Raw genomic sequence first — 21,850 nt, forward strand, 5'->3', positions numbered from 1 at the left:
AAGCACAAAGTCTTAGCCCCTGAACCATCAGGGAAGTCCAAAAAATTTTTGACTTTTGTTTATATGGAAGGCTTCCAGGAAAAGGTAAATTACCAAAATGGATTAAAGAAGCAGGAGAAAACCTGAATAATCCAATAATCACAGAAAAATGTTTAAAAAGTTGTCAAAGAACTACTCCTCCCAAAAGGTCCTGGGTCGCATTTACTATCAAGGTAAAACTACCATTTATTTTGCTTTCAAACCTTCCAAGAATAGGTTATTCCTGTGCTATATAAACTGATCCAGAAAAGGAAATAATGATGGAAAATGTTCCAATCCACTTTACAAAGTTAACAAAAATTTTGATATTAAAAACCTGGGAAATATAGCACCAACCAACATTACTTATGAACACAGATGTAGTACTTTTCAACAAAATATTTGCAAACCAAATCCAGCTGAATATTAAAAAGGCAGTATGTCATGGCCAAGTACAGTTAATGCCGGGAACACAAGGAGGATTCAGTATTAGAAAACCTATTAATATGATTCATCATGGTAGAAGGTCAGAGGAGGAGAAGAATATGATCATCTAGATAGCTCTGAAGAACCTTAATAACCAATTGTGTTGGAAATTGTAGCTTTAAATGAAAACCACTGGCAATAGTTGGTTCAGTGAGGGGACATAGCACCCCAGGAAAGCAGGCTACACTAGGTGACGGCCAACCAGAATTTAAAAGCTGTGCTAGGAGCCTCATTTTTCAACCCCCTCCTTCCAGCCAAATATCAGAGGAGAAGACCAACATGCACAAAAGTAACCCTAGAATGGGGACTCTGAACTAAGGCACTGTTTGTTTTTTTCAAACTGTAAACACAGCGCATTAATCAGCGGTGAAATTCACTGGGTCTTAGCCAGCCATTTTTTCATAGAATCACTTGGAATGGAATGGATATAAAAGATAAATACCATAGTGAACCACTCATGGAAAGAATTAGCATGGTTTTCTGAAACTTTTGTTCCAGAAATATGAATGCATAGATATATACATCAATTGAGTCATGATGTTAAAATGCACTTTGACAGACATAGAGAACAAATGTATGGACACTAAGGAGGAAGAGGAGGCGGGATGGAGTGGGAGACTGGGACTGACATACACTACTATATATAAAATAAATAACTAATGAGAACTACTGTACAGAAAAAGGAACTCTACTCAGTGCTCTGTGGTGACCTAAATGGGAAGGAAATCCAAAAAAAGAGGAGATATATGTATGCATATGGCTGATTCACTTTGCTGTACAGTAGAAACCAATACAACACTGTAAAGCAACTATATTCCAATGAAAAAAAAAACTTTCAAAAATAAAAAGTTTTTTTAAATAAAATGCACTTCCTCCTGTGGGCTACAATTAAAAAGCTGAAGTAACACTGAACTAGGGGATTAAGAGGAATCATTTTTTAAATTTCTACTTGCTACAGACTAAAGTTTAGGGCTAGAGTTAAAATTATGAGTGAGACAGAGAAGGCTGAGCACTGAAGAATTGATGCTTTTGAAATGTGGTGCTGGAGAAGACCCTTGAGAGTCCCTTGGATTGCAAGGAGATCAAACTAGTCAACCCTAAAGGAAATCAGTCCTGAATATTCATTGCAAGGACTGATGCTGAAGCTCCAATATTCTGGCCACCTGATGCAAAGAGCTGACTCACTGGAAAAGACTCTGATGCTGGGAAAGACTGAAGGCAGGAGGAGAAGGGGACGACAGAGCATGAAATGATTAGATAGCATCACTAACTCAATGGACATGAATCTGAGCAAACTCCAGGAGATAGTGGAGGACAGAGGAGCCTGGTGTGCTGTGGTCCACAGGGGCTCAAAAAGTCAGACACGACGTAGCAACTAAACAACAATGACAAGACAGGGAGGAAGGTGTCATAACCTCCCACTCTAACACGCACACCTACCTCATGACGTAAAGCCACTCGCTTCATGTCATGAGGTGAGACCTGGCTACAGTTCTCATTACTGAGACTCTTCCCAATTCAGGAATATTAGTTTGTGATGGTGGTGTCAGTGTAGCTACTGAAGCTTACTCTCTGGCACTATCTTATCTCAAGGCAAAACCTGGCTTTACCAGATTAGGATAGACTACTCAAAAATATTCACTCCCACGCCTTACTCCACACATACAGACAATCTCTAAGGGAGGAGCATACTTGCCCACTCTAATAATTTTGTTGGGATTTTTGGGGGGGAAGGCTTATAATTTAGGCAGCTTTATCTTTCTAAATTAATTTTTATTGGAGTATAGTTGTTTTACAATGTTGTTCCTGATGCACAGCAAAGTGAATCAGCTACACATATACATATATCCCCTCTTTTTTGGATTTCTTTTCCATTTAGGTCACCACGGAGCATTAAGTAGAGTTTCCAGTGGTATCCAGTAGGTTCTCATTAGTTATCTACTTTATACACAGTAGCGTATATATGTCAATCACAACCTCCCCATTCATCCCACCCCCAGCTCCCCTTCTGGTGTCGATACATTCTCTATGCTGTCTATGTCTGTGTGTTCTCTATGTCTGTGTCTCTATTTATGCTTTGCAAATAAGTTCATCTGTACCATTTTTCTAGATTTCATATATAAGCAGTATTATACAATATTTGTTTTTCTCTTTCTGACCTACTTCACTCTGTATGAAACTCTCTAGGTCCACCCACATTTCTCAAAATGGCACTACGTCATCCTTCTTGTGGCTGAGTAATATTCCATTGTATTCCATTGTATATATATACATATACCAATCTTCTTTATCTAGCCCACTCCAATAATTTTGGGCCTGGCCATATAACCTGCTCTGTCCTTCACTCTGACAGTCTTCTACATGAGTTGCTTTGGCCAGTGGGATTTTACAGAAATGACATAAGCAGAATGCATAAGGAAAACCCTTGTACTCTTGGACTTGGTTTCATGTGTCTCTTTCATCACCAGGAAAAGAACATGCTCTTCTTAGCCTGCTAGTCTGATGAGAAAGATGACAGACATGTGGGGCAAAGCCTCATTAAAAGAGAATCCCTGTTGGAACAGAACCCTCACAAGATTGATGCATACAAGTTTTAAAAATAGAAACAAATATAAGAAAAATGCAATCAACGAACATGTATCACTAGATAAATTACTCCAAAGAAATTATAAAGAATCTGATCTTGCTTTTAAAAAGTTCAAGAAGTAATACAAGAGTTAAAAAAAAATTTTTTTTTCTATCACAACATTGTAAAGCAATTATACTCTGATTTTAAAAAATAAATACAAGTAAACATTTTAAGATGAAAGAAGAAGTGAGTTTAGCAAAAAAAAAATGGCAAAAATAAAAACATTACAGATTTGAAGAGCACACTAAAATAAAAAAACCTTTCTGGAAACACTTGTACATGCTTATGAAGGTTAAAAATTATCTACATCATGTCCAGATGAAAATATGGACCTCAGGATAAGGACGAAATCATGTACATATCATGGCAGAAAAGTGAGACACAAACAAAGGTTAAAAATCAGATTGGCCCCAAGTTCTCTTCAGTAAAACTCTAATCAGTGCCCAAAACTGCAGCAGCAAGATTTACAAAGACCTGAAGAAAAAGAGTGAGAACAGTTTGATTTGATTATGTTGTTGAATTTTTTCTGTTCTTATTGAGAAATATTAACTATACGTTTGTTAGATGTCCTTTGTTACCATTTATTTTAATCATGTGTGTTTTCTAGTTCATCTCCGAGAGTACTCATTCTGTACCCAAAGCATGTCCCCAGTTGCTTATTGCACTGCATTCACTTATTTCTGTCCTAGGATCGACTGTTTGCTGAAGAACCACCGAAGGACATGAGGTGTGAGACAGGGAATGAACCAGACTAGTCAACAGCTTCCATACCGCATTGTTGCCTGACTCTGTCTCTTATTAAAGATGCTCTTTCCTTTTCTCTAGAGTCACATCTTCCTTTTATTTTCAACATTCAACAGTTGTGAGATTCTCAAGAAACCCCCTGGGACTTCCTTGGTGGTCCAGTGGTTAAGAATTGGCCTTGCCATGACGGGGACACAGGTTTGATCCCTGGTCGGGGGACTAAGACCCCACATGACTTGAGGCAATGAGCAGCGAGGAAGAACCTGCGAGCCACAGCTGTCTCCACGCAGCCAAATAAATAAATAAATATTTTAAAAACAGAAAGAGACTTCTAGAGTAGGTAACTTGAAAATTTTAAATGTCAGTTCATCAAAAAAACATAAATAAAATGAAAATATTAATGATACAACAGAGAAATCATTTGCAATATATTAGGGACAAAAGACTAATATTCTTTATCTATAAAAGGCACACACAGGTTAATGAGAAATTCTTAGTTGAAAAATGGGCAAAAATATGAAAATAAAATCTTTTATTCTATTTCTAATGCCTCAAAGAGACCATACACAAAAGCAGTAATACAAATGGCCCTAAAATATTTTTAAGAATCTCTCACTACTAAGATTTCCTTGAATTTTATACTGCCAACTACTGCGAAGATGACATTTTTATAGATACTTTCTAAAAGGCCATTTAAAAAAAATTATTTATTCATTTGGCTGTGCCGAGTCTTGGTTGTGACACAAGCTGTCTGCAGTCTTCATTGTGACGCAGTATATTTAGTTGTGGCATTTGGGATCTATTTCCCCGACCAGGGATCAAACATGGGCCCCTGCATTGGGAGCTTACAGTCTTAGCCACTGAACCACCAGGGAAGTCCCATGAAAAGCAATTTGATAGCATAAATCGAAGGTCTTACAACTGCACCTGGTTTTTGACCCCAAGATTTTGCTTCAACAAACACATTTTCCTAGAAATGTATTCAAAGAAAATAATCACAAATATGAGCAAAGAGGATCTGCAAATATATTTTCATAGCAGCATTATTTGCAACTTCAAAAAAACTAATGAACTTAAATGTTCAGCAGTAAAGAATTACTTAATAAAATATAGCACACCAAATGATGCAACATTATGAAGACATTAAATATTATTATAATGTGATAATAAATATAAAAATATCAAATACATAGAAATATGCCTTATATTGTTAAATCTTTACAAAGTTATCCAAATACAGTGTAATCACTTTTTAAAAGATACATATATATGCTACTACTAAGAATATTGGAAATATATACAACAAAATCCTAACAGCTGCCAGAATGAAAGGTGATTTTATTCATCTTTGTCCTTTCCTGTATTTTCCACATTTTTTTATGAGTATGTTTTGTGCTTTTAAATCAGGAGAAAAAAATGGAAATTTCAAAAGAGAGAGTGAAGGGAATTCAGAGTCCTTTAATACTAATGAGTTTTTATTAATAAAATACTTATTCTTCCTTTTTAAAAAAGTTTTTTTTCAACATAACATGCTATTATATTTATAAATGAAGGCTTAGGGAACAAATGCATTTCTGAGTATTTGACCACAATAATTTATAGCATACATTGGCTGGAGCTGTTCAGTGCTGACAAATTCCAGAAAGTAATTGCATAAAATACTTGGAGAGGAAATTGCTTTATGCTTCCATGCTATTTATGGAAATTAGCATCTTTGTAAAAATAAACTGAGAGCAATCACAATCATAGACCTTGAAATGTGGTTTCCATAAGATGTTAGCTTTGCTGCTTTAAGACCCATTAGCAATGTGGAAGGGAAACACTGCCTGCTTTTTTTTTTTTTTTTTTTCCTGTTATGAAACTGTTGCATATAATTGGTTTTTTCCTCTTGGATCCTTAATCCCTCCCTTTCTCCTGACTGCTTCCCTTTGGAATGCATATGGACTGAAGTATTCACTTTGCTCCTTAAAACCTTTCCAATGATCCTGTTCCCTTCTCAAAGAGTATTACCTATTTTCTTTATTCAGTGCCTCATCTTTTGCAATTTACAGCTTGCCCCAAAACAACTCCTTCAAACATAACTGACAATTTCCCAAGATTGGGGTGAATTTTCACCTCGCTGTATTCCTAAAGCAAGCTCAAAACCTAAAGGAATCTTCCATACTTCCTTTGTTCTCTCTCAATCCCACATAATCACTAGCCAAATTCTATCCCTTCAGGCTCTAAAATGGTGCCTAGAATCACACCCTCTGGTCAAAGACTAACTCCCCCGCCCCTCTCCCCACTTAAGTCCCATCTCCCACCCCATGTACTCTTGTGAACAGTTAAAGTTCTCATCATTACCAACCTGCACTGGTACCAGCAACGTCCCAAGTATCTCTGACTTGGATGTGCTCCTAGTGGTCCAATGGAGTCATTCTAAAATTTTTTAAGTATTTATTTATTTAGTTCTTTGGCTGTGCCAGGTCTTATTTGCAGCACACGGGATCTGGGATATTTAGTTGCAGCATGCGAACTCTTCGTCGTGGTATGCGAGGTCCAGTTCCCCAACCATGGATTGAATCCGGACCCCCTGCATTGGGAGTGTGGAGTCTTAGCCACTGAACCAGCAGGGAAGTCCCTCCAACAGAGTCTTAAGAGCGTCTTTCCCATCACCTCCTGATCAACGCCCAAGGCTTCTGTACTGCCCATTGAGCCAAGCCCTCTTTATCATTTATTTATTTAGCATGCTCGGCAAGGTCCTCTCCAGTTAGCCACAGACTAACATCCTACTTCATACTCCATGCTGTCAAATATCTTACTCTTCAAATTTAGTGTCAGTGGAAACCAAGAGGACAAAACCGAATGAAGAACCATTTCTGAGATGGAAAAAGGGAAGTTGAGGGGTATGGGGCAGGGGCAACAGAGAAGGTCTCCAGAGAGATCCCGGGAGTCTGGGTCAAATGAGCAGAACACGGAGAATCCGGGCACTGAGACACAGCTGGGTGGGTGGGGAAGACTTCTGTTTAGGAAGTACTTCCATCTAGTCAAGGCTATGGTTTTTCCTGTGGTCATGTATGGATGTGAGAGTTGGACTGTGAAGAAGGCTGAGCGCCGAAGAATTGATGCTTTTGAACTGTGGTGTTGGAGAAGACTCTTGAGAGTCCCTTGGACTGCAGGGAGATCCAACCAGTCCATTTTGAAGGAGATCAGCCCTGGGATTTCTTTGGAAGGAATGATGCTAAAGCTGAAACTCCAGTACTTTGGCCACCTCATGCGAAGAGTTGACTCATTGGAAAAGACTCTGATGCTGGGAGGGATTGGGGGCAAGAGGAAAAGGGGATGACAGAGGATGAGATGGCTGGATGGCATCACTGACTCGATGGACGTGAGTCTGGGTGAACTCTGGGAGTTGGTGATGGACAGGGAGGCCTGGAGTGCTGTGATTCATGGGGTTGCAAAGAGTCGGACACGACTGAGCGACTGATTTGATCTGATCTGAGGCCTCCAAGGGATATCCTGGTGGAAGCATGCAGCAGTTCATGGATATATTAATCTGCAGCTCATGGAAGAGGCAGGCGGAAACCTCTCAGAGATACTGGGCCTCTTCCATTTTAGTGAGGTCACCAAGAAGAAAGGAAGAAAGAGAGAGAGAGAGAAGAAGGGAGGGAGGGAGGAAGAAAGAAAGGGAGAGAGAGAAAAAAAATGAGAGAGGGAGGGAGGGATGGAGGAAAGGAGGAAGGAAGGAAGAGAGAGAGAACAAGAGAGAGAGGAAAAAAGAGAAAGAAAGAAAGGAAGAAGGAAGGAAGGGAGAAAGAGAAAAGGAGGGAGGGAGGAGAGGGGGAAGGAAGTTATCAAAATTGTGTTTTATTTCCAATGTTTACATTTAACAGTTGATGTAAAAATACACACTTTTTTATCTTTTCGATGTATATATAATCCTATTTGAAGAGAATATTAAAAGCCTGTCTTTGAAAGCCTGAATCACTATGAGACCTGGCTCCTCAGATGATAACCCCAGGCAGGAGCCTCTGGAGAGAAAAACCAGCAGTGATTGAGGCTGCCCGGGGAGAGCATGTGGACAGACAGAGAACAGGGCAAATAGCAGAACTCTGAACTAAGTAGCTTTTAGAAAGAGTCAGAAACAAGCCAATGGCTCAGATGGTAAAGAATCTGCCTGCCAGTGCAGGAGACGCTGGTTCAGTCCTCGAGTCAGGAATATCGCCTGGAGGAGGGAATAGCAACCCACTCCAGTATTCTTGCCTGGGAAATCCCACGGACAGAGGAGCCTGGTGGGCTATAGTCCATATGGTTGCAAAGAATCAGAAAGCCACGCATTCAAATAAGTGATCAAAAATGTTCACTTGCTGTTGCTGTTGTTTAGTTGCCAAGTCATGTCTGACTCTTTGTGACCCCGTGGGCTGTAGCTTGCAAGGCTCCTCTGTCCACGGAATTCTCCAGGCAAGAATACTGGAGTGGGTTGCCATGCTCTCCTCCAGGGCATCTTCCCGACGACCCAGGGATCGAACCTGTGTCTCTTGCATTGGCAGGCAGATTCTTTACCACTGCAGCACCTGGGAAGTCCCAGCCCTAGGACTAGAACCAATTAAAATCAGTTCTATCAATTAAAACGGGTATCTATCAAAATAGTCACAGGGACCTTTCTCAATGCCAAAACACTGGAATTTAGGAAGCAGAGCAGATGACAAAGAGGATCTAAGTATCCACATTCTACAGGGAACTACCAGGCTTTCCCTGGGGGGTCCAGTGGTTAAGATTTGCCTTCCACTGCAGGGGGCGCAGGGTCAATCCCTCATCAGGAAGCTAAGGGCCCACATGCCTTGTGGCCAAAAAACCAAAACATAAAACAGAAGCAATATTATAACAAATTCAATAAAGACTTTTTAAAAAATGGTCCACAAAAAAAAAAAATCTTTTAAAAAAAGTATAAGAAAAAATAAAGAGAACTACCAACATAAGGTGGATCTCACCCTTAGAGTTCCTTAAGAAGGACACCAGCCACCACCCTACTCCTTCCCCTCTAAGACGGAGAACTGAGATGCACTGAAGGAAAAAAAAGAATCATTCATAGAGATTGGGGATCCCTGCAAGGAGGGACTGTCAGTCCACTCTCCAGGTGGGCATCAGCTTAGACTGGATCCACTGATCTGTCCTGGCAGAGACAGACTGGAGAACTGAAGGGAGCTGGCCAGACAGGGAGGAGGCAGCGCTGGAACAGCCCCTACCCCCAGCATCTGCACAGAACAGATGTGAACACTGTAGCCCTCCAGGCACATCTGTCATGGAATTCTCCAGGCAAGAATACTGGAATGGGTTCCCATTTCATTCTTCAGAGGATCTTCCCAACCCAGGGATCGAACCTGAGTCTCCTGTGTCTCCTGCATTGGCAGGCAGATACTTTACCACTGAACCACCAGGGAAGCCCATGGATCAAGTGGTCAACACCAAAGGATCTGGATTCAAACCATTCTGCCAGCATCCACTCAACTGGGCTGACTGGAAGAGGATCCCAGCAGTATGAGACAAGCCGGAGCTGGGCCTCCTGCTTCAGAAAAGGCAGGCGCTGCAGAACCCTCTGAAGAACTCACACGTGCCACCCAGAGGGGGCAGAGAGTCATTGAGAGCCGGACAGATGATGACAAGGACCACAGAGTGGCATCCAGTTGAGTTAAGAGCTGTTTGCCCTTCTCCCCATCCCCTGTCCTTGCTTCCAACTTCAGGAAAGCTGGACCCAGAATAACTAAAAGGAAGAAAGATCTCCAAACCAGTCCTCACCACTGGTTGAGGTGAGAGGAGAATGGATCCCAGTACAACCCCACTTCAGTTACCTGGAGCCCTGTGTTAAGGCTAGACTAGACAGAAGGGAGATGAGATTTAAATAAAGTGGGGAATTGAAATTTTAAATTGTACTGGACTTTTAATAAATGCAGGGTTTTTCTGGTGATCCAGTGGTTGAGAATCCCCTTGCCAATGCAGGGGACACAGGTTCAATCCCCAGTCCAGGAAGATCCCACATGCTGTAGAGCAACTAAATCCGTGTGCCACAACTACTGAGTCTATTCTCTAGAGCCTGGGAGCAGCAACAACTGAAGCCCATGGACCCTAAAGCCTGTGCTCCACAAGAGAAGCCACTGAAATGAGAAGCCCGCACACCACAACTAGAGAGTAGCCCCCACCCGCCACAACGAGAGAAAGCCTGTGTACAGCAACAGAGACCCAGCACAGCCAAAAGCCTGAAAAATAAATAAATAAAAATAAAAAAAATAATAATGCAAGTGAATTTACCCAAGAGTGCACAGAGGCATGGAAACAGATTGGATTTGGCCAAGCATAGCTGAAGCCCGTGACTGGCTTTGTGTTTATATCTGCCTGACCTGAGACTTCTCAATGAAGAAGGCTGGAAGAGGGTTGGAACAGCAGCAGCTGTCTTCTCAGGGAAGATCTGGGTCCCTGAGGAGAAGGCCCGGAGCAACAGGAAGCATCCAGGGCCAGGGCATGACAGGAAGAGGGGAGGCCTCTCCAGCTGCCTGACTGAAGGGAACAGCGAGCTCCTCCAGAAATGGTCAAGAGCGAGTTAGGAAAACACAAGGCTGCGGACCTCATGGCTTGCTCTGCAATCTATCACGATTATTGTGGTCAGTGATTATAAAGGCTTCAGTTTTAGCTGATTCAATAAAGATAATCTAGTTTTTATTAAGTGAATTGGCACATCCCTTCCTCCTTGCATCTCAGCCTCACAGGGCTGTTAACTCTCCATCAGCCAACTGCAGCAAAGCCCACGTGCAGCAAAGAAGACCCAATGCAGCCCAAAAAAAAAAAAAAAACACCCAGAATGATTCATTCAGTTCAGTTCAGTCGCTCAGTCGTGTTTGACTCTTTGCTACCCCATAAGCTGCAGCACGCCAGGCTTCCCTGTCCTTCACTATCTCCTGGAATTTGCTCAGATTCATGTCTATTGAGTCTGTGATGCCATCCAACCATCTCGTCCTCTGTCATACCCTTCTCCTCCTGCCCTCAGTCTTTCCCAGCATCGGGGTGTTTTCCAGTGAGTCAGCTGTTCATATCAAGTGGCCAAAGTACTGGAGCTTCAGTTTCAGCATGGAGGTGGCAGCACTTATAAGGAAAAGTGAAAGTGAAGTCGCTCAGTCGTGTCTGCCAACTCTTTGCAACCCCATGGACTGTAGCCTACCAGGCTCCTCCCTCCATGGGATTTTCCATGCAAGAGTACTGGAGTGGGTTGCCATTTCCTCCTCCAGGGGATCTTCCCAACCCAGGGATCGAACCCAGGTCTCCCACATTGTAGGCAGACGCTTTTACCGTCTGAGAGAGACTAAAGACAGCCCCAAGGGGACTTCCCTGGCTGTCCAGTGATTAATTAAGACTCTGTGCTTCCAATGCAGGCGGCATGGGTTCAATCCCTGGTCAAGGAACTAAGATCTTACATGCCATGTGGTGTGGCCCCCCCAAAAAAATTTTTTTTATTTTTAAAAGAAGACTCCAAGGGTCCCCCAAACAACCAAATCCTCAGAGGAGGGGCAGCTTTGAAACAAATCCAGGCTGATACTAAAGAGATAACCAAGTATCCAACCCTCAGACAGGAGCAGAAACTGATCTAGCCTTCACTGTAACATTCACCCAGGCCCTGTGATGGGACCACCCACAGCTGCAGGAACCTTCCCTGAGAAAGTCAAGTCCCACCTCCAGGCCTCTGCAGCATTCTCCTTTCTCAGCTGATGCCTCTTGGGTGCCCCCTCCAGTTCCCCAACAGAAATTACAGGCACTTTGCTTGTTTGAAGGACATCAAATCAGTCGATCCTAAAGAAAATCAACCCTGAATATCCACTGGAAGGACTAATGCTGAAGCTGAAGCTCCAATACTTTGGTCACTTGAGGCGAAGAGCCAACTCATCGGGAAAGACCCTGATGCTGGGAAAGATTGAGGGCAGGAGGAGAAGGGGACAACAGAGGATGAGATGGATGGATGGCATCACCAACCCAATGGACACAAGTTTGAGCAAACTCTGGGAGACAGTGAAGGACAGGGAAGCCTAGCATGCTGCACTCCATGGAGTCGCAGAGTCAGACACGACTCAGCGACTGAACGACAACAACATTTGTTTTATAAGGTTAATATATCAAGGGCATTTACTACATGTTGTTGTTTAGTCACTCAGTCAGTCATGTCTGACTCTCTGTGACCCCATGGACTGTAGTCCACCAGGCTTCTCTGTCCATGGGATTCTCCAGGCAAGAATACTGGAGTGGGTTGCCATCTCCTTCTCCAGGGGATCTTCCTGACCCAGGGATCAGACCCACATCTCCTATATTGGCAGGCGGATTCTTTACCTTTGAGCCACCTGGGAAGTCATGCCAGACAGATTTTTTTCCGTTCACAATGGATTAACTCCTCCAGAAAAGTCTGTGAGGTAGGCACCCCCTCTCTACAAATGTGGACACTGAGATGCAGAGATGTTTGTATAACAGGCCTTGAAGTGGTGTAGCTGGGATTCCAACAGCCGATGCTGCAAATGATAAAGATAACTAGCCTGAAATCTCCGTTTACAACCTCCTGTGCACACACTGCCCCATACTTGGAATCAACACTGCCAAGCCACACAGATATGGAAAAATCCAAGAGTTCAGTGAGTGATTCAAGCTGGGAAGACACTGCCCTTGGCCAAAGGTCAACAGACTGCCTCAAAGCTCATTTTAATTTTATAGGGTCGAAGAAAACAAAACTAAACCCTGTGCCATGAAGCCTCAGCCCCATTTGACCAGGAACAAATCTCTGTTTCAGATCTGATGAGATGGAAAAGAAAGTCTCCACCCACCATGCCCCAACCCTACACCTCGCTGACCACAGAAATCCTAAGATTACCCTGAAAAGATTTACATCTGTTCTAATAAAAGCAATCTATTAAAATGTGGATGGGGTAGCATCAATAAAGTGAATAATGGGGGAGAAGCTGTACCTCACTAACCAGTTCTGTATGAGTCACAGAAATCATGGGACACTGGAGCTGACAGAGGCCTTAGAAACACTAAATCCAAGAGTAAAATGTGAGGCAGAGAGGTCTGATTAATCTCTCTCAGGGTGTATCTCTTTATTTATGTGCACAAGCCTATCTAAGAGATGTTAGAGCCTTATTAAGCATCAGGTCCTTTGCCAGACCCTGAGAGTACAGAGGCCACTAAGCCAGTGATGACAAGTTACATGATCAGGGAGGGGCTGCCTTGTTCTAATTCACACTAGATACTGAATGGACCAGCATGTTCTAATTCACACAGGGTGCAGTATGGGTTCGCAGCAGCTCTCAGGACAAAATACTTAGATGTGCTCTGCACTTCATTACTTTTTAAAGGTTTTATTGACGTGGACCATTTTTAAAGTCATCATTGAATTTGTTACAAAACTGCTTCTGTTTTATGTTTTGGTCTTTCAGTCACAGGGCATGTGGGATCCTAGCTCCCCTACCAGAGATCAGATCCACACCCCCTGCATTGGAAGGCGAAGTCCCAACCACTGGACAGCCAGGAAATCTTGCTCTGCATTTTCCCTGGTGGCTCAGTCAGTAAAGAATCCACATACAATCCACATGCAATGCAGCAGACTGCCTGCAATGCAGGAGACTCAGGTTCGATGCCTGGGCTGGGATGATTCCCTGGAGAAGGGAATGACAACCCACTCCAGTATTCTTGCCTGAGAAATCCCATGAACAGAGGAGCCTGACGGGCTACAGTCCATGGGGTCGCAAAGAGTCGGACACGAGTTAGCGCCTAAATCAACAAACTGCTTGGCTGAATCCAGTCTACAAATATGTTTGTCTGGCTTGCAACCCTTTAAAAACTGGGAGATCGCATAGGAGGTCTGGATAACCAGCTATCTTGAGCAACAATATGATCCAGCAATCCTGAGTTTGCACTCTCATTTGGCAATGATGGCTGGAATTGAGTAGAGGCTGCCCTTAAGAGATGGAGAAGGTACCATCAACTTTGCCACAGTCTCAGCTATTCTCAATTACCTCTCAGGCAAGGCAAGCTTCCTTCCTTTGTTGGCGTCTGCCCAGAAAGTATATGATGATACAGTGCTAGAGCTGTGCCTCCCAGACTGGTGGGAAAGACAAGAGACTAAAGAAAGGCTGCATACAGCAGGCATACTGGCGGCCTCCACTCCATCTTCCGGAGCCCGTGGGAGCTGGGCCGGGCCGGTTGCTGGCACAACCACTAGTACAGTGGGCAGCTTTGCACTTGGCCTGGTGCTGGCACCCTCATCTGGATGTGGGGGCTGTGAGCCATGGGCCACTGCTGCCCCGCCAACCAGGTGCACCGGCCTCCTCACTGGACGCTGGGCTTCTCCAACAAGCACCTCGTGCCCTTCCCCTCCAGCAATCCGAAAACCCAGATGGCCTCTACAGGACCCACCTGCTCGCCATGCCGCCCAGCCCCACCAGCCAAGTGGTCACCACTGACCCCAAGCTGCCTGTGGAGGTGGCGGCTGAGAACTGTGCCAAGAAGCTGAGACTGGCCTTCCTAAGGGATTCCATTCCAGTTTTCAATCTGTTGATTCTGGGTGTAGATCCCAATGGCAGCCCTCTGCTCACCCTTCCCAGACCCCAATCTCCTGCATGATCAGGAGTCACCCCCATTGGCGATTCCCCCAGCCACCTCAGCAGCACGGGACCCTCACACTTCCCTGCTGAACGCAGCTAGAACTGTCATCTTCGTGGCCAGTGGAGCAGGCAAGACAGCCATTCTAAAGCACATTTGGGAGGATGAGGAAAACCAGTCTCCACCACCCTGGTCCAGCTTTGCACCGGAGAGGAAGAGGCAGCATCCCAACTCCTGACCTTGCCTCTCAAGAAGTATTCCACTTTGTAACCAGCACCAAGAGATGCTACAGCTGAGACTATGCACAGCCCGAGTAAGCAGAGGCCTTCCGGGGCTGGGACCCGCTGCCAGCTCACTACAGACTTTATTTTAGAAAAGCAGTGTTGTGCCAGTGGAAGCTGAAAGGGTGAGGCCACCAGTGCTGCCAGGGGGCTCAGGCTATGTGCCGTGACTCTGGGTGACTCAGTTATTAGAAAGAGTATTTGTGTGTATAAAGAAAGAAAGAGGGAGGGAAAGGGAAAAAAAGGAAGACAGGGAGAAAGAAAGAGCAAAAAGAACTACAAAACAGTATGTGTTGATGGATGTACACACAGAATACTTATTTAGTGGCTGAACTAAGGCCAGAACCTGGGCTCTGCCTATTCATCATGCCCTGGCCTCCAGCAGCCATGTGCCTCTCCAGGGCACATGCAGACAGCCATTCCAGACTGAAACAGACAGGATCCATCGCAGCCCCAAGTCACCCCTTGTATATAGTATCCACTGTGGTATTAGGACTCAGAGAGGATGCAAGGGATTGAATTATTCTTACAGCTAAGGCAATGAGAAATACCATTTGCTGGAGGTAAGAAACAAAACTAGATTCTCTTTGGTATGCGATTAACATCAGTCATACTACATCTTAGGTGATTTAGAATAATACTCCTAAGTAAACTGAGTAGCCCACCATTCCTCTTCCCCATCTTATTACCTGCAGGAGGGCAGAGTGCATGAAGACCAGCCACATTAGCAGCCCCCAGAGGCTCTTCCAGGAAGCCATGGAGTCTGGTCTCCTGGGCGTGTCTCACTTGTAGCCTAAAGAGGAGAAAAGATTTGGTTTCCATTCAGCTCCAGACCCAGCAGTGGCAACACTCATGACTACCAGATCAACAGAGGGAGTAACCCTGAGCCCCACATACCGTCTTGGAAAGCTTTGTGTTGGCCCTGGATGGAGGTACCTACAGTAGAGTACAGGCTGTCTGGGGCTCTCTTTAGGAGGAGTCCATATCAAAGTCAGGAGGGCAGCTAGACCCGCCTGCACGGTGCAGCCCATACCTCCAGCCCTCCAAAAGCCAAGCCATCTCTGCACCAACCACTTCCCAGCCCATTTGTCAGCAGCAGGGTGTGGCTGTTGGCATCCAACTCAGGGAAGCCAGCGTGGAGCCAAGGGTTAGGGCACCTGCCAGCTTCTGCTACTTCAGGCACAAATAAGTCTAAGCCCTACTAAGCCAACCCAGAGAGGGGAAGGAACCTGCCTAAGATCACACCGCAAGACAGTGACCATTCTAGGACTGGTATGCAGGTCTTCTGCTAGTTCGAGGCTTTCCCCACCAGAAGACACCGTTCATCGTCCTCGGAGCCCCCGCCCTGCAGCCAAAGAGCTGAGTGAGGAGGGGTTCAGAGGGTACAGCCTTGGAGAAGCCAAAGAGCACAATCTCCTAAAAGTAGGTTAGGGCAAACCATCGGGAGGCTGGAGGGCAGCGGGGGCTTTCCTCAGAGTCCTCCTGACGGTTTGCAGGGAAATCAGGATGGGTCGAGCCTGGAAAAGCCGAAAAGCCGAGGTCACCCTCACCTCTCGCTTCGCCTCGCGGGCGCCTTGGCGAGCTGGTGTCCGGGGGCGGGTCGGTGGCTTCTCTCCATCTGGAGAAAGCATTAAGGGCCTGGCCTAATGCGATCCGCAAATGTGCTGCTGTTTCCGACCTGAGGCGGCGACTCTGGGCCGAAGGGAGGCGGCCAGTGCGGGGTCCTGGGACTGTGCGCCCGCCTCGCTCGCTCTCACCAGCCGTCCCCAGCGCGCACTCCTCCTCCGAGTATCCGCCGCCTGGAGGTCCCCGCACCCTCGCTGCGTCCCCGTCCCGCACGCCCACTGGCCGCGGCGGGCGCGTCGCGCAGCCCTTGGCGCTCTAGACGCTCGCAACCCGCTTGCCAAGCGGCCGGACCTTCCGACGCCCGAGCCCACTAGCTGCTGTCAGCCCGTTTTCTACCTAGAAAGCCCCCAATGCGACGATTCCCCAAGTCGGTGGAGTTCCCTCACGCTCAAGCGTCCCCGAATGTCTCTCCCCTAAACCACTGGAACCCACGGAGCCTGCCCGGCCAGAGGTCTCCGAGCCTCGCCGAGCGCCCGGGTCCTGAAGTTCCCGGGAACCGAGTCGTGCCCTGCCGCTCGGAGCCCCTCAACCCCACTGCGCCGTCTTGCTCCCCAACACACCCGCGGTGGAAGAGCCTTCCCGCCCCCGGGCGACAAGCTCCGAGCACCCACCTGGCGCCACAGAAGCGTCCGGGACGTGCAGCCGGGCGGCGCGGGCTCGGCGCGCGCTGGGGAGAGGCTGACGGGAGCAGCCCGGTCCACACCTCGTGCGGGATCCGGGACCCGTACCTTCCCCGACGCCGGCCTCCAGCCCGCGGCGCCGCAGTCGCCGCCGCCGCCGCCGAGAAGTTAAATGGGGCTGGGACGGGGGCCGCCCCGCCTCTACCGCCCCCTCCGGGCGTGCGGAGCGCGGCGCTGGCTCCGGCCCAGAAGCGGAGGGCGCGCGCCGCCACCTGCACCGCCCGGCAAGTGCACTGCGCGCCCGGGCGCCCGCCCGCCCTCGTGTCGACCCCGCGCCCTCCGCCCGTGCTGGGGACGCCGCGGGCTCGAAGGGAGCGTGTGAGAGGCGGGAGCCGGGCGGCTCGGAGCGCGCGGGGCTGCGGCGACGGCGAGACTCCGCTGGAACGCTCCTCCGCCCGCTTCCTGGAAGCCACTCCTCGCCCTGGGCCGGCCGCCAGGCGTGGTGCCAAGAGCCGGGACTGCCGACGCCGCCACCGCCGCCGCCGGCAGGCGCGCAGGGAAAGGCGGCCGCTGAGCTGCGAGCCAGCCGGGACGCCCCGCCTCAGCCGGAGCCGGGAGCGGGGATGCCATCGCCACCCCCCACCCCCAACCTCCCCAAGCCTCCGCCCGCCCCGCCCGGGCCCGGGCGCCGACTCTGCTAAGTCAGGCCCAGCGGCCACACGGAGGTTTGCCCGGAACCGCTGGCTCGTGCCTGCGAGCCTCCGGCGCTCCCGGCCAGGCATGACCAAAGTCAGAGACCAGTGGCCCCTCCCGGCCTGCCCGCCTTCACCTCCAGCGGCGCCCAGAGCGCACTCCGGGCCTGGGCCAGTGGACTCCGGTGAGCTCGCTCCTCACTCGGACCCTTGGCTACCAGGGACCACCAGCGACCTGGTGCCTCTTGCTATGAGCCGAGCTTGGGTAACAGAGCTGCGTAACTGCCCAAACCCTGGGGTACCCAGGCCTGCGATTTGGGGTGGCGGTGTCAGGGACCTGGAGTGGGGTGAATTTCCTCTTGGAGGTGGTGAGAAGTAGGTGGGCTGCTTGTCCCTAGCCTTGACCTAATCTCAGAGGTATGAATCCAAGGGCCTCGGGATGGCTTGAAAAGTCTCATTATGCCTGGGGCTAAGTCTTCACAGTCCCCATTTCCTTGGGTGCCTAGTGTGTGCCAGCCACATGCCAAGCTCTTCATGTGCAGCTCGTCTTCACAAGGGCCCCATGGTGTTAGTAGCAGTCTTCCCATTTCATGGATGGGGATGCTGAGACCCAAGGGACACATAACTTGTAGGCAGTGAGTTGCAAAGTCAGGGCTGGAGCCCGCATCTCCTTTCTCTAAAGGCTCCACTGTTCAGCCCTGAAGGTTGTCTTCTGCCTGTTCTGTGTTTGGTACCTTACAGGTGGTGGCAGAGCTTTACCCAGAGGAGCTGGTGCTGCCTGTCTACCTCCCTCATCTTCTCTTCCTTACTGTGGGACTTCCTCTGGCCCAGAGGAGGACCTCCAAGACTGTCTCTGTCTCTCCACTCCAGGTAAAATGACTGGAATCTTTCGGGAAGTGAGCAGCAGACATTCAGTGTGAAGGGGGCAGAGGAGAGACTGGTCACTAAGTGCAGGGGAGGCTGGGCTAAATCAGAAAGAATGCAGCCATGTACAATTGATTCTCCTTATTTGCCATGTGAGTTTTGTTCTCATAAAGTCAAAGGAACTTTAAAATGAATTTGGGAATACCAAACCACTGCTCCTGGGGAAAGCACAGGATTCGATTCCTGCCAGCCTCTGAGCTAAACTAATACAGTTATGTAAAGTTTAAAAATAAAATAAAATTTAAAAAAAATGCAGAAAGAAAAAAAAGGAAAGGAAAACTGATTTTTAAATAATAAAAAATACCAACCCTCTTATTAAAGTTATACACAAAATTCAAAAAAAATAAAAAAATAAAAAGCTACCTGGTGGCTTAGATGGTAACGCGTCCACTTGCAATGCGGAGACCTGGGTTCGATCTCTGGGGCAGGAAGAGCCCCGGAGAAGGAAACGGCAACCCACTCCAGTATTCTTGCCTGGGAAATTCCATGGATGGAGGAGCCTGGTGGGCTACAACAGTCCATGGGGCCACCAAGAGTCAGACACGACTGAGCCTCTGAGCTACATTCTTGTCAATTGATCAATACATAACATTAATTTATGTATGTTTCCCCTTAAAGACATATTTGTTGTTATTCTTGTTGTTTAATCCCTAAGTCATGTCCGACTCTTCTGTGTCCCCATGGACTGTAGCCCACCAGGCTCCTCTGTCCATGGGATTCTCTAGGCAAGAATACTGGAGTGGGTAGCCATTCCCTTCTCCAGGGGATCTTCCTCACCCAGGGATGAAACCCACGTCTCCTGCACCGCAGGAGGATTCTTTACCACTGGAGCCACCAGGGAAGCTCTAAAGACTTCTTACTTAACATATATTATTCATTCATTAACGCTGAACCCACAATTTGTGCCCAAATAAATTTATCTCACAGGTATCTCTAACACAAGGGTTTTCCCCACAGGGCACATCACAGGGTTCCTCTACTTAGGGGCATGAAACAGCAAATCAGCACTGCTCTTGAGAGCCATTTTAAACAACAGAATCACCAACGGAAAAAAAAAAAAAAAAGAATAAAAGTGGCACTGAATAGGCCATCAGAGAATGCTTGTTTACAGTATGAGAGCTGAAACAAGGTGGAACATGGGGCCTGGATGAACTTGAGCTAGGAACATGTGTATCAGGCAACTCAAAATTTCACCCCTCATCAGAGAACCGTGCTGCTGCTAAGTCGCTTCAGTCGTGTCCGACTCTTTGCGACCCCATAAACGGCAGCCCACCAGGCTCCTCTGTCCCTGGGATTCTCCAGGCAAGAATACTGGAGTGGGTTGCCATTTCCTTCTCCAATGCATGAAAGTGAAAAGTGAAAGTGAAGTCGCTCAGTCGTGTCCGACTCTTAGCAACCCCATGGACTGCAGCCTATCAGGCTCCTCCACCCATGGGATTTTCCAGGCAAGATTACTGGAGTGGGTTGCCATTGCCTTCTCTGAGAGAACCATGAACGTGCTGCAAATCTTGATTTGGGGGACTGCAAATACATTTTAGCAAGTAGGCAAGTTCGCAGATACGGAATCTGCAAATAATGAGGATTGACTGTGTGTGCTTCTCCTGTCAAGGTGTAAACTCAAAGCCTGAGCTGAGCATAACATGCCTGCATGATCAATTGCTCAGTCAGGTCCGACTCTTTGCGACCCCATGGACTGTAGCCTGCCAGGCTCCTCTGTCCATGGGGATTCTCCAGGCAAGAATACTGGAGTGGGTTGCCATTTTCTTCTCCAAGGAATCTTCCAGAACCTAGGATCAAACCCGTGTCTCCTGCATGGTAGGCAGATTCTTTACCAATGAGCCACCTGGGATGCCCCTGTCAAGGTATGGTCGAGGAATAATGATTCCAAACACAATATCCCAGACTCTGTTCCAGGTACTTCGCTGATATTAATTCTGTCCTTACACCAGCCCCTGGTAGCTCAACTAGTAAAGAATCCACCTGCAATGCAGAAGCTCCGGGTTCAATTCCTGGGTCAGGAAGATCTGCTGGAGAAGGGATAGGGTGCCCACCCCAGTATTCTTGGACTTCCCTGGTAGCTCAGCTGGTAAAGAATCCACCTGCAATGTGGGAGACCTAGGTTTAATCCCTGGGTTGGGAAGATCCCCTGAAGAAGGGAATGGCTACCCACTCCAGTATTCTGGCCAAGAGAATTCCATGGACTATATAGTCCATGGGGTCACAAAGACTGAGTAAAAGACTGAGTGACTTTCACTTTCATACCAGCCTATGGGGTAAGTATCATGTTTATTTCACTTCACAAACTAGGAGACTGATGTAGAGAAAGGCTTAGACACCACATGTTCTTAGCAACTAGACAATACCGCATCTCATGTCATTCACACTCCAAAATAAAACAAAAATCACTTGAATATTCCAAATGAAATGGAGAATTCAAAGAGAGATTATGCTTGTGCAGTGGCAGCTGGGCACTCACTCTGACTCAGGAAGGCACCAAGAAGGCTCCTGCAGTGGAGGCGGGTGGGGTTGTTGGAAGCATTTGAGCTGCTGGGCTCTCAGGTATGAATGGCTCAGTGGGGACTTCCTGTCTCATGTTCCTTGGCACACTCTTGACTATGGAGTCAGCCTTCAGGGACTGCTCACACCAAGGAGGAGGCCAGGGATGAGCCTTTCTCTCCCACAAGTGCTAGGGAACATCAGGCCAGCCCCCTCAAGGAACAGCTGGGAGAACATCAGGGAACTGGTGAAAAGCAGAAGGCGAAGCATCACCAGTTCCCTGATGGAAGTTCCCCTTCCTGCTCACCCTGGCGGGTTGAGTCGTCAGTCCTGTGAGTGCCCTTAAGGCACTGTGAGTTAGTGCTACCCATCCAAGCTCTGTCTGCTCGCCGCACAGCAGGCCAATGATCAGGAGACCAGGTGTTGAGGCAAGGAATAGTGACTTTATTCAGAAAGCCAGGCATCCGAGAAGATGGAGGACTAAAGTTCTAGAGTGCCATCTTATGGGGTCTGGACACCAGTCTCTTATAGAACAGAGAGAGGGAAGAGATGAGGAAGTAAAGTAAAAAGGCCATGGGTCTTACAGAATATCTCCTGGCTTGGCCAGTGCTGGGGAGCTAGGAGAAGATGTATTAATTTCTTCAGGGGTCAGGGTGTCTCCCTGGGAGATGAACAAAGGTACTTTAGTTTAACATCAGGCAGAGGGGCAGGGTTCCCTGAGGCAGG

General features: G+C 47.3%; 1 protein-coding gene and 1 pseudogene across 10 annotated transcripts in view; one reads left to right on the forward strand and one right to left on the reverse strand.

The window, feature by feature from the left end:
- Positions 1-17,521, reverse strand: part of ADAMTSL3 (ADAMTS like 3) — a 378,195-nt gene extending 360,674 nt beyond the window's left edge. For 5 of the 10 annotated variants that reach the window (XR_008705347.1, XM_055555931.1, XM_055555927.1 and 2 more), the window contains exons 1-2: positions 17,004-17,521; positions 15,456-15,559 (exon numbers count right to left, since the gene is read on the reverse strand). Coding sequence is in view for 8 of the 10 variants with exons in the window: in XM_055555931.1 (XP_055411906.1) it covers positions 15,456-15,524 (69 nt within the window). In the remaining 2 variants the exon portion in view is untranslated. Of the gene's footprint in view, positions 1-15,455; positions 15,560-16,316; positions 16,971-17,003 lie in introns of those variants that run through there. The other 5 variants (XR_008705348.1, XM_055555932.1, XM_055555930.1 and 2 more) reach the window with 3 other exon arrangements.
- Positions 14,172-14,723, forward strand: LOC129634468 (6-phosphogluconolactonase-like; annotated as a pseudogene).
- Positions 17,522-21,850: the final 4,329 nt, after the last annotated feature.

This window comes from Bubalus kerabau, chromosome 19, assembly GCF_029407905.1.
Source record: "Bubalus kerabau isolate K-KA32 ecotype Philippines breed swamp buffalo chromosome 19, PCC_UOA_SB_1v2, whole genome shotgun sequence".
NCBI classification, from domain to species: domain Eukaryota; kingdom Metazoa; phylum Chordata; class Mammalia; order Artiodactyla; family Bovidae; genus Bubalus; species Bubalus kerabau.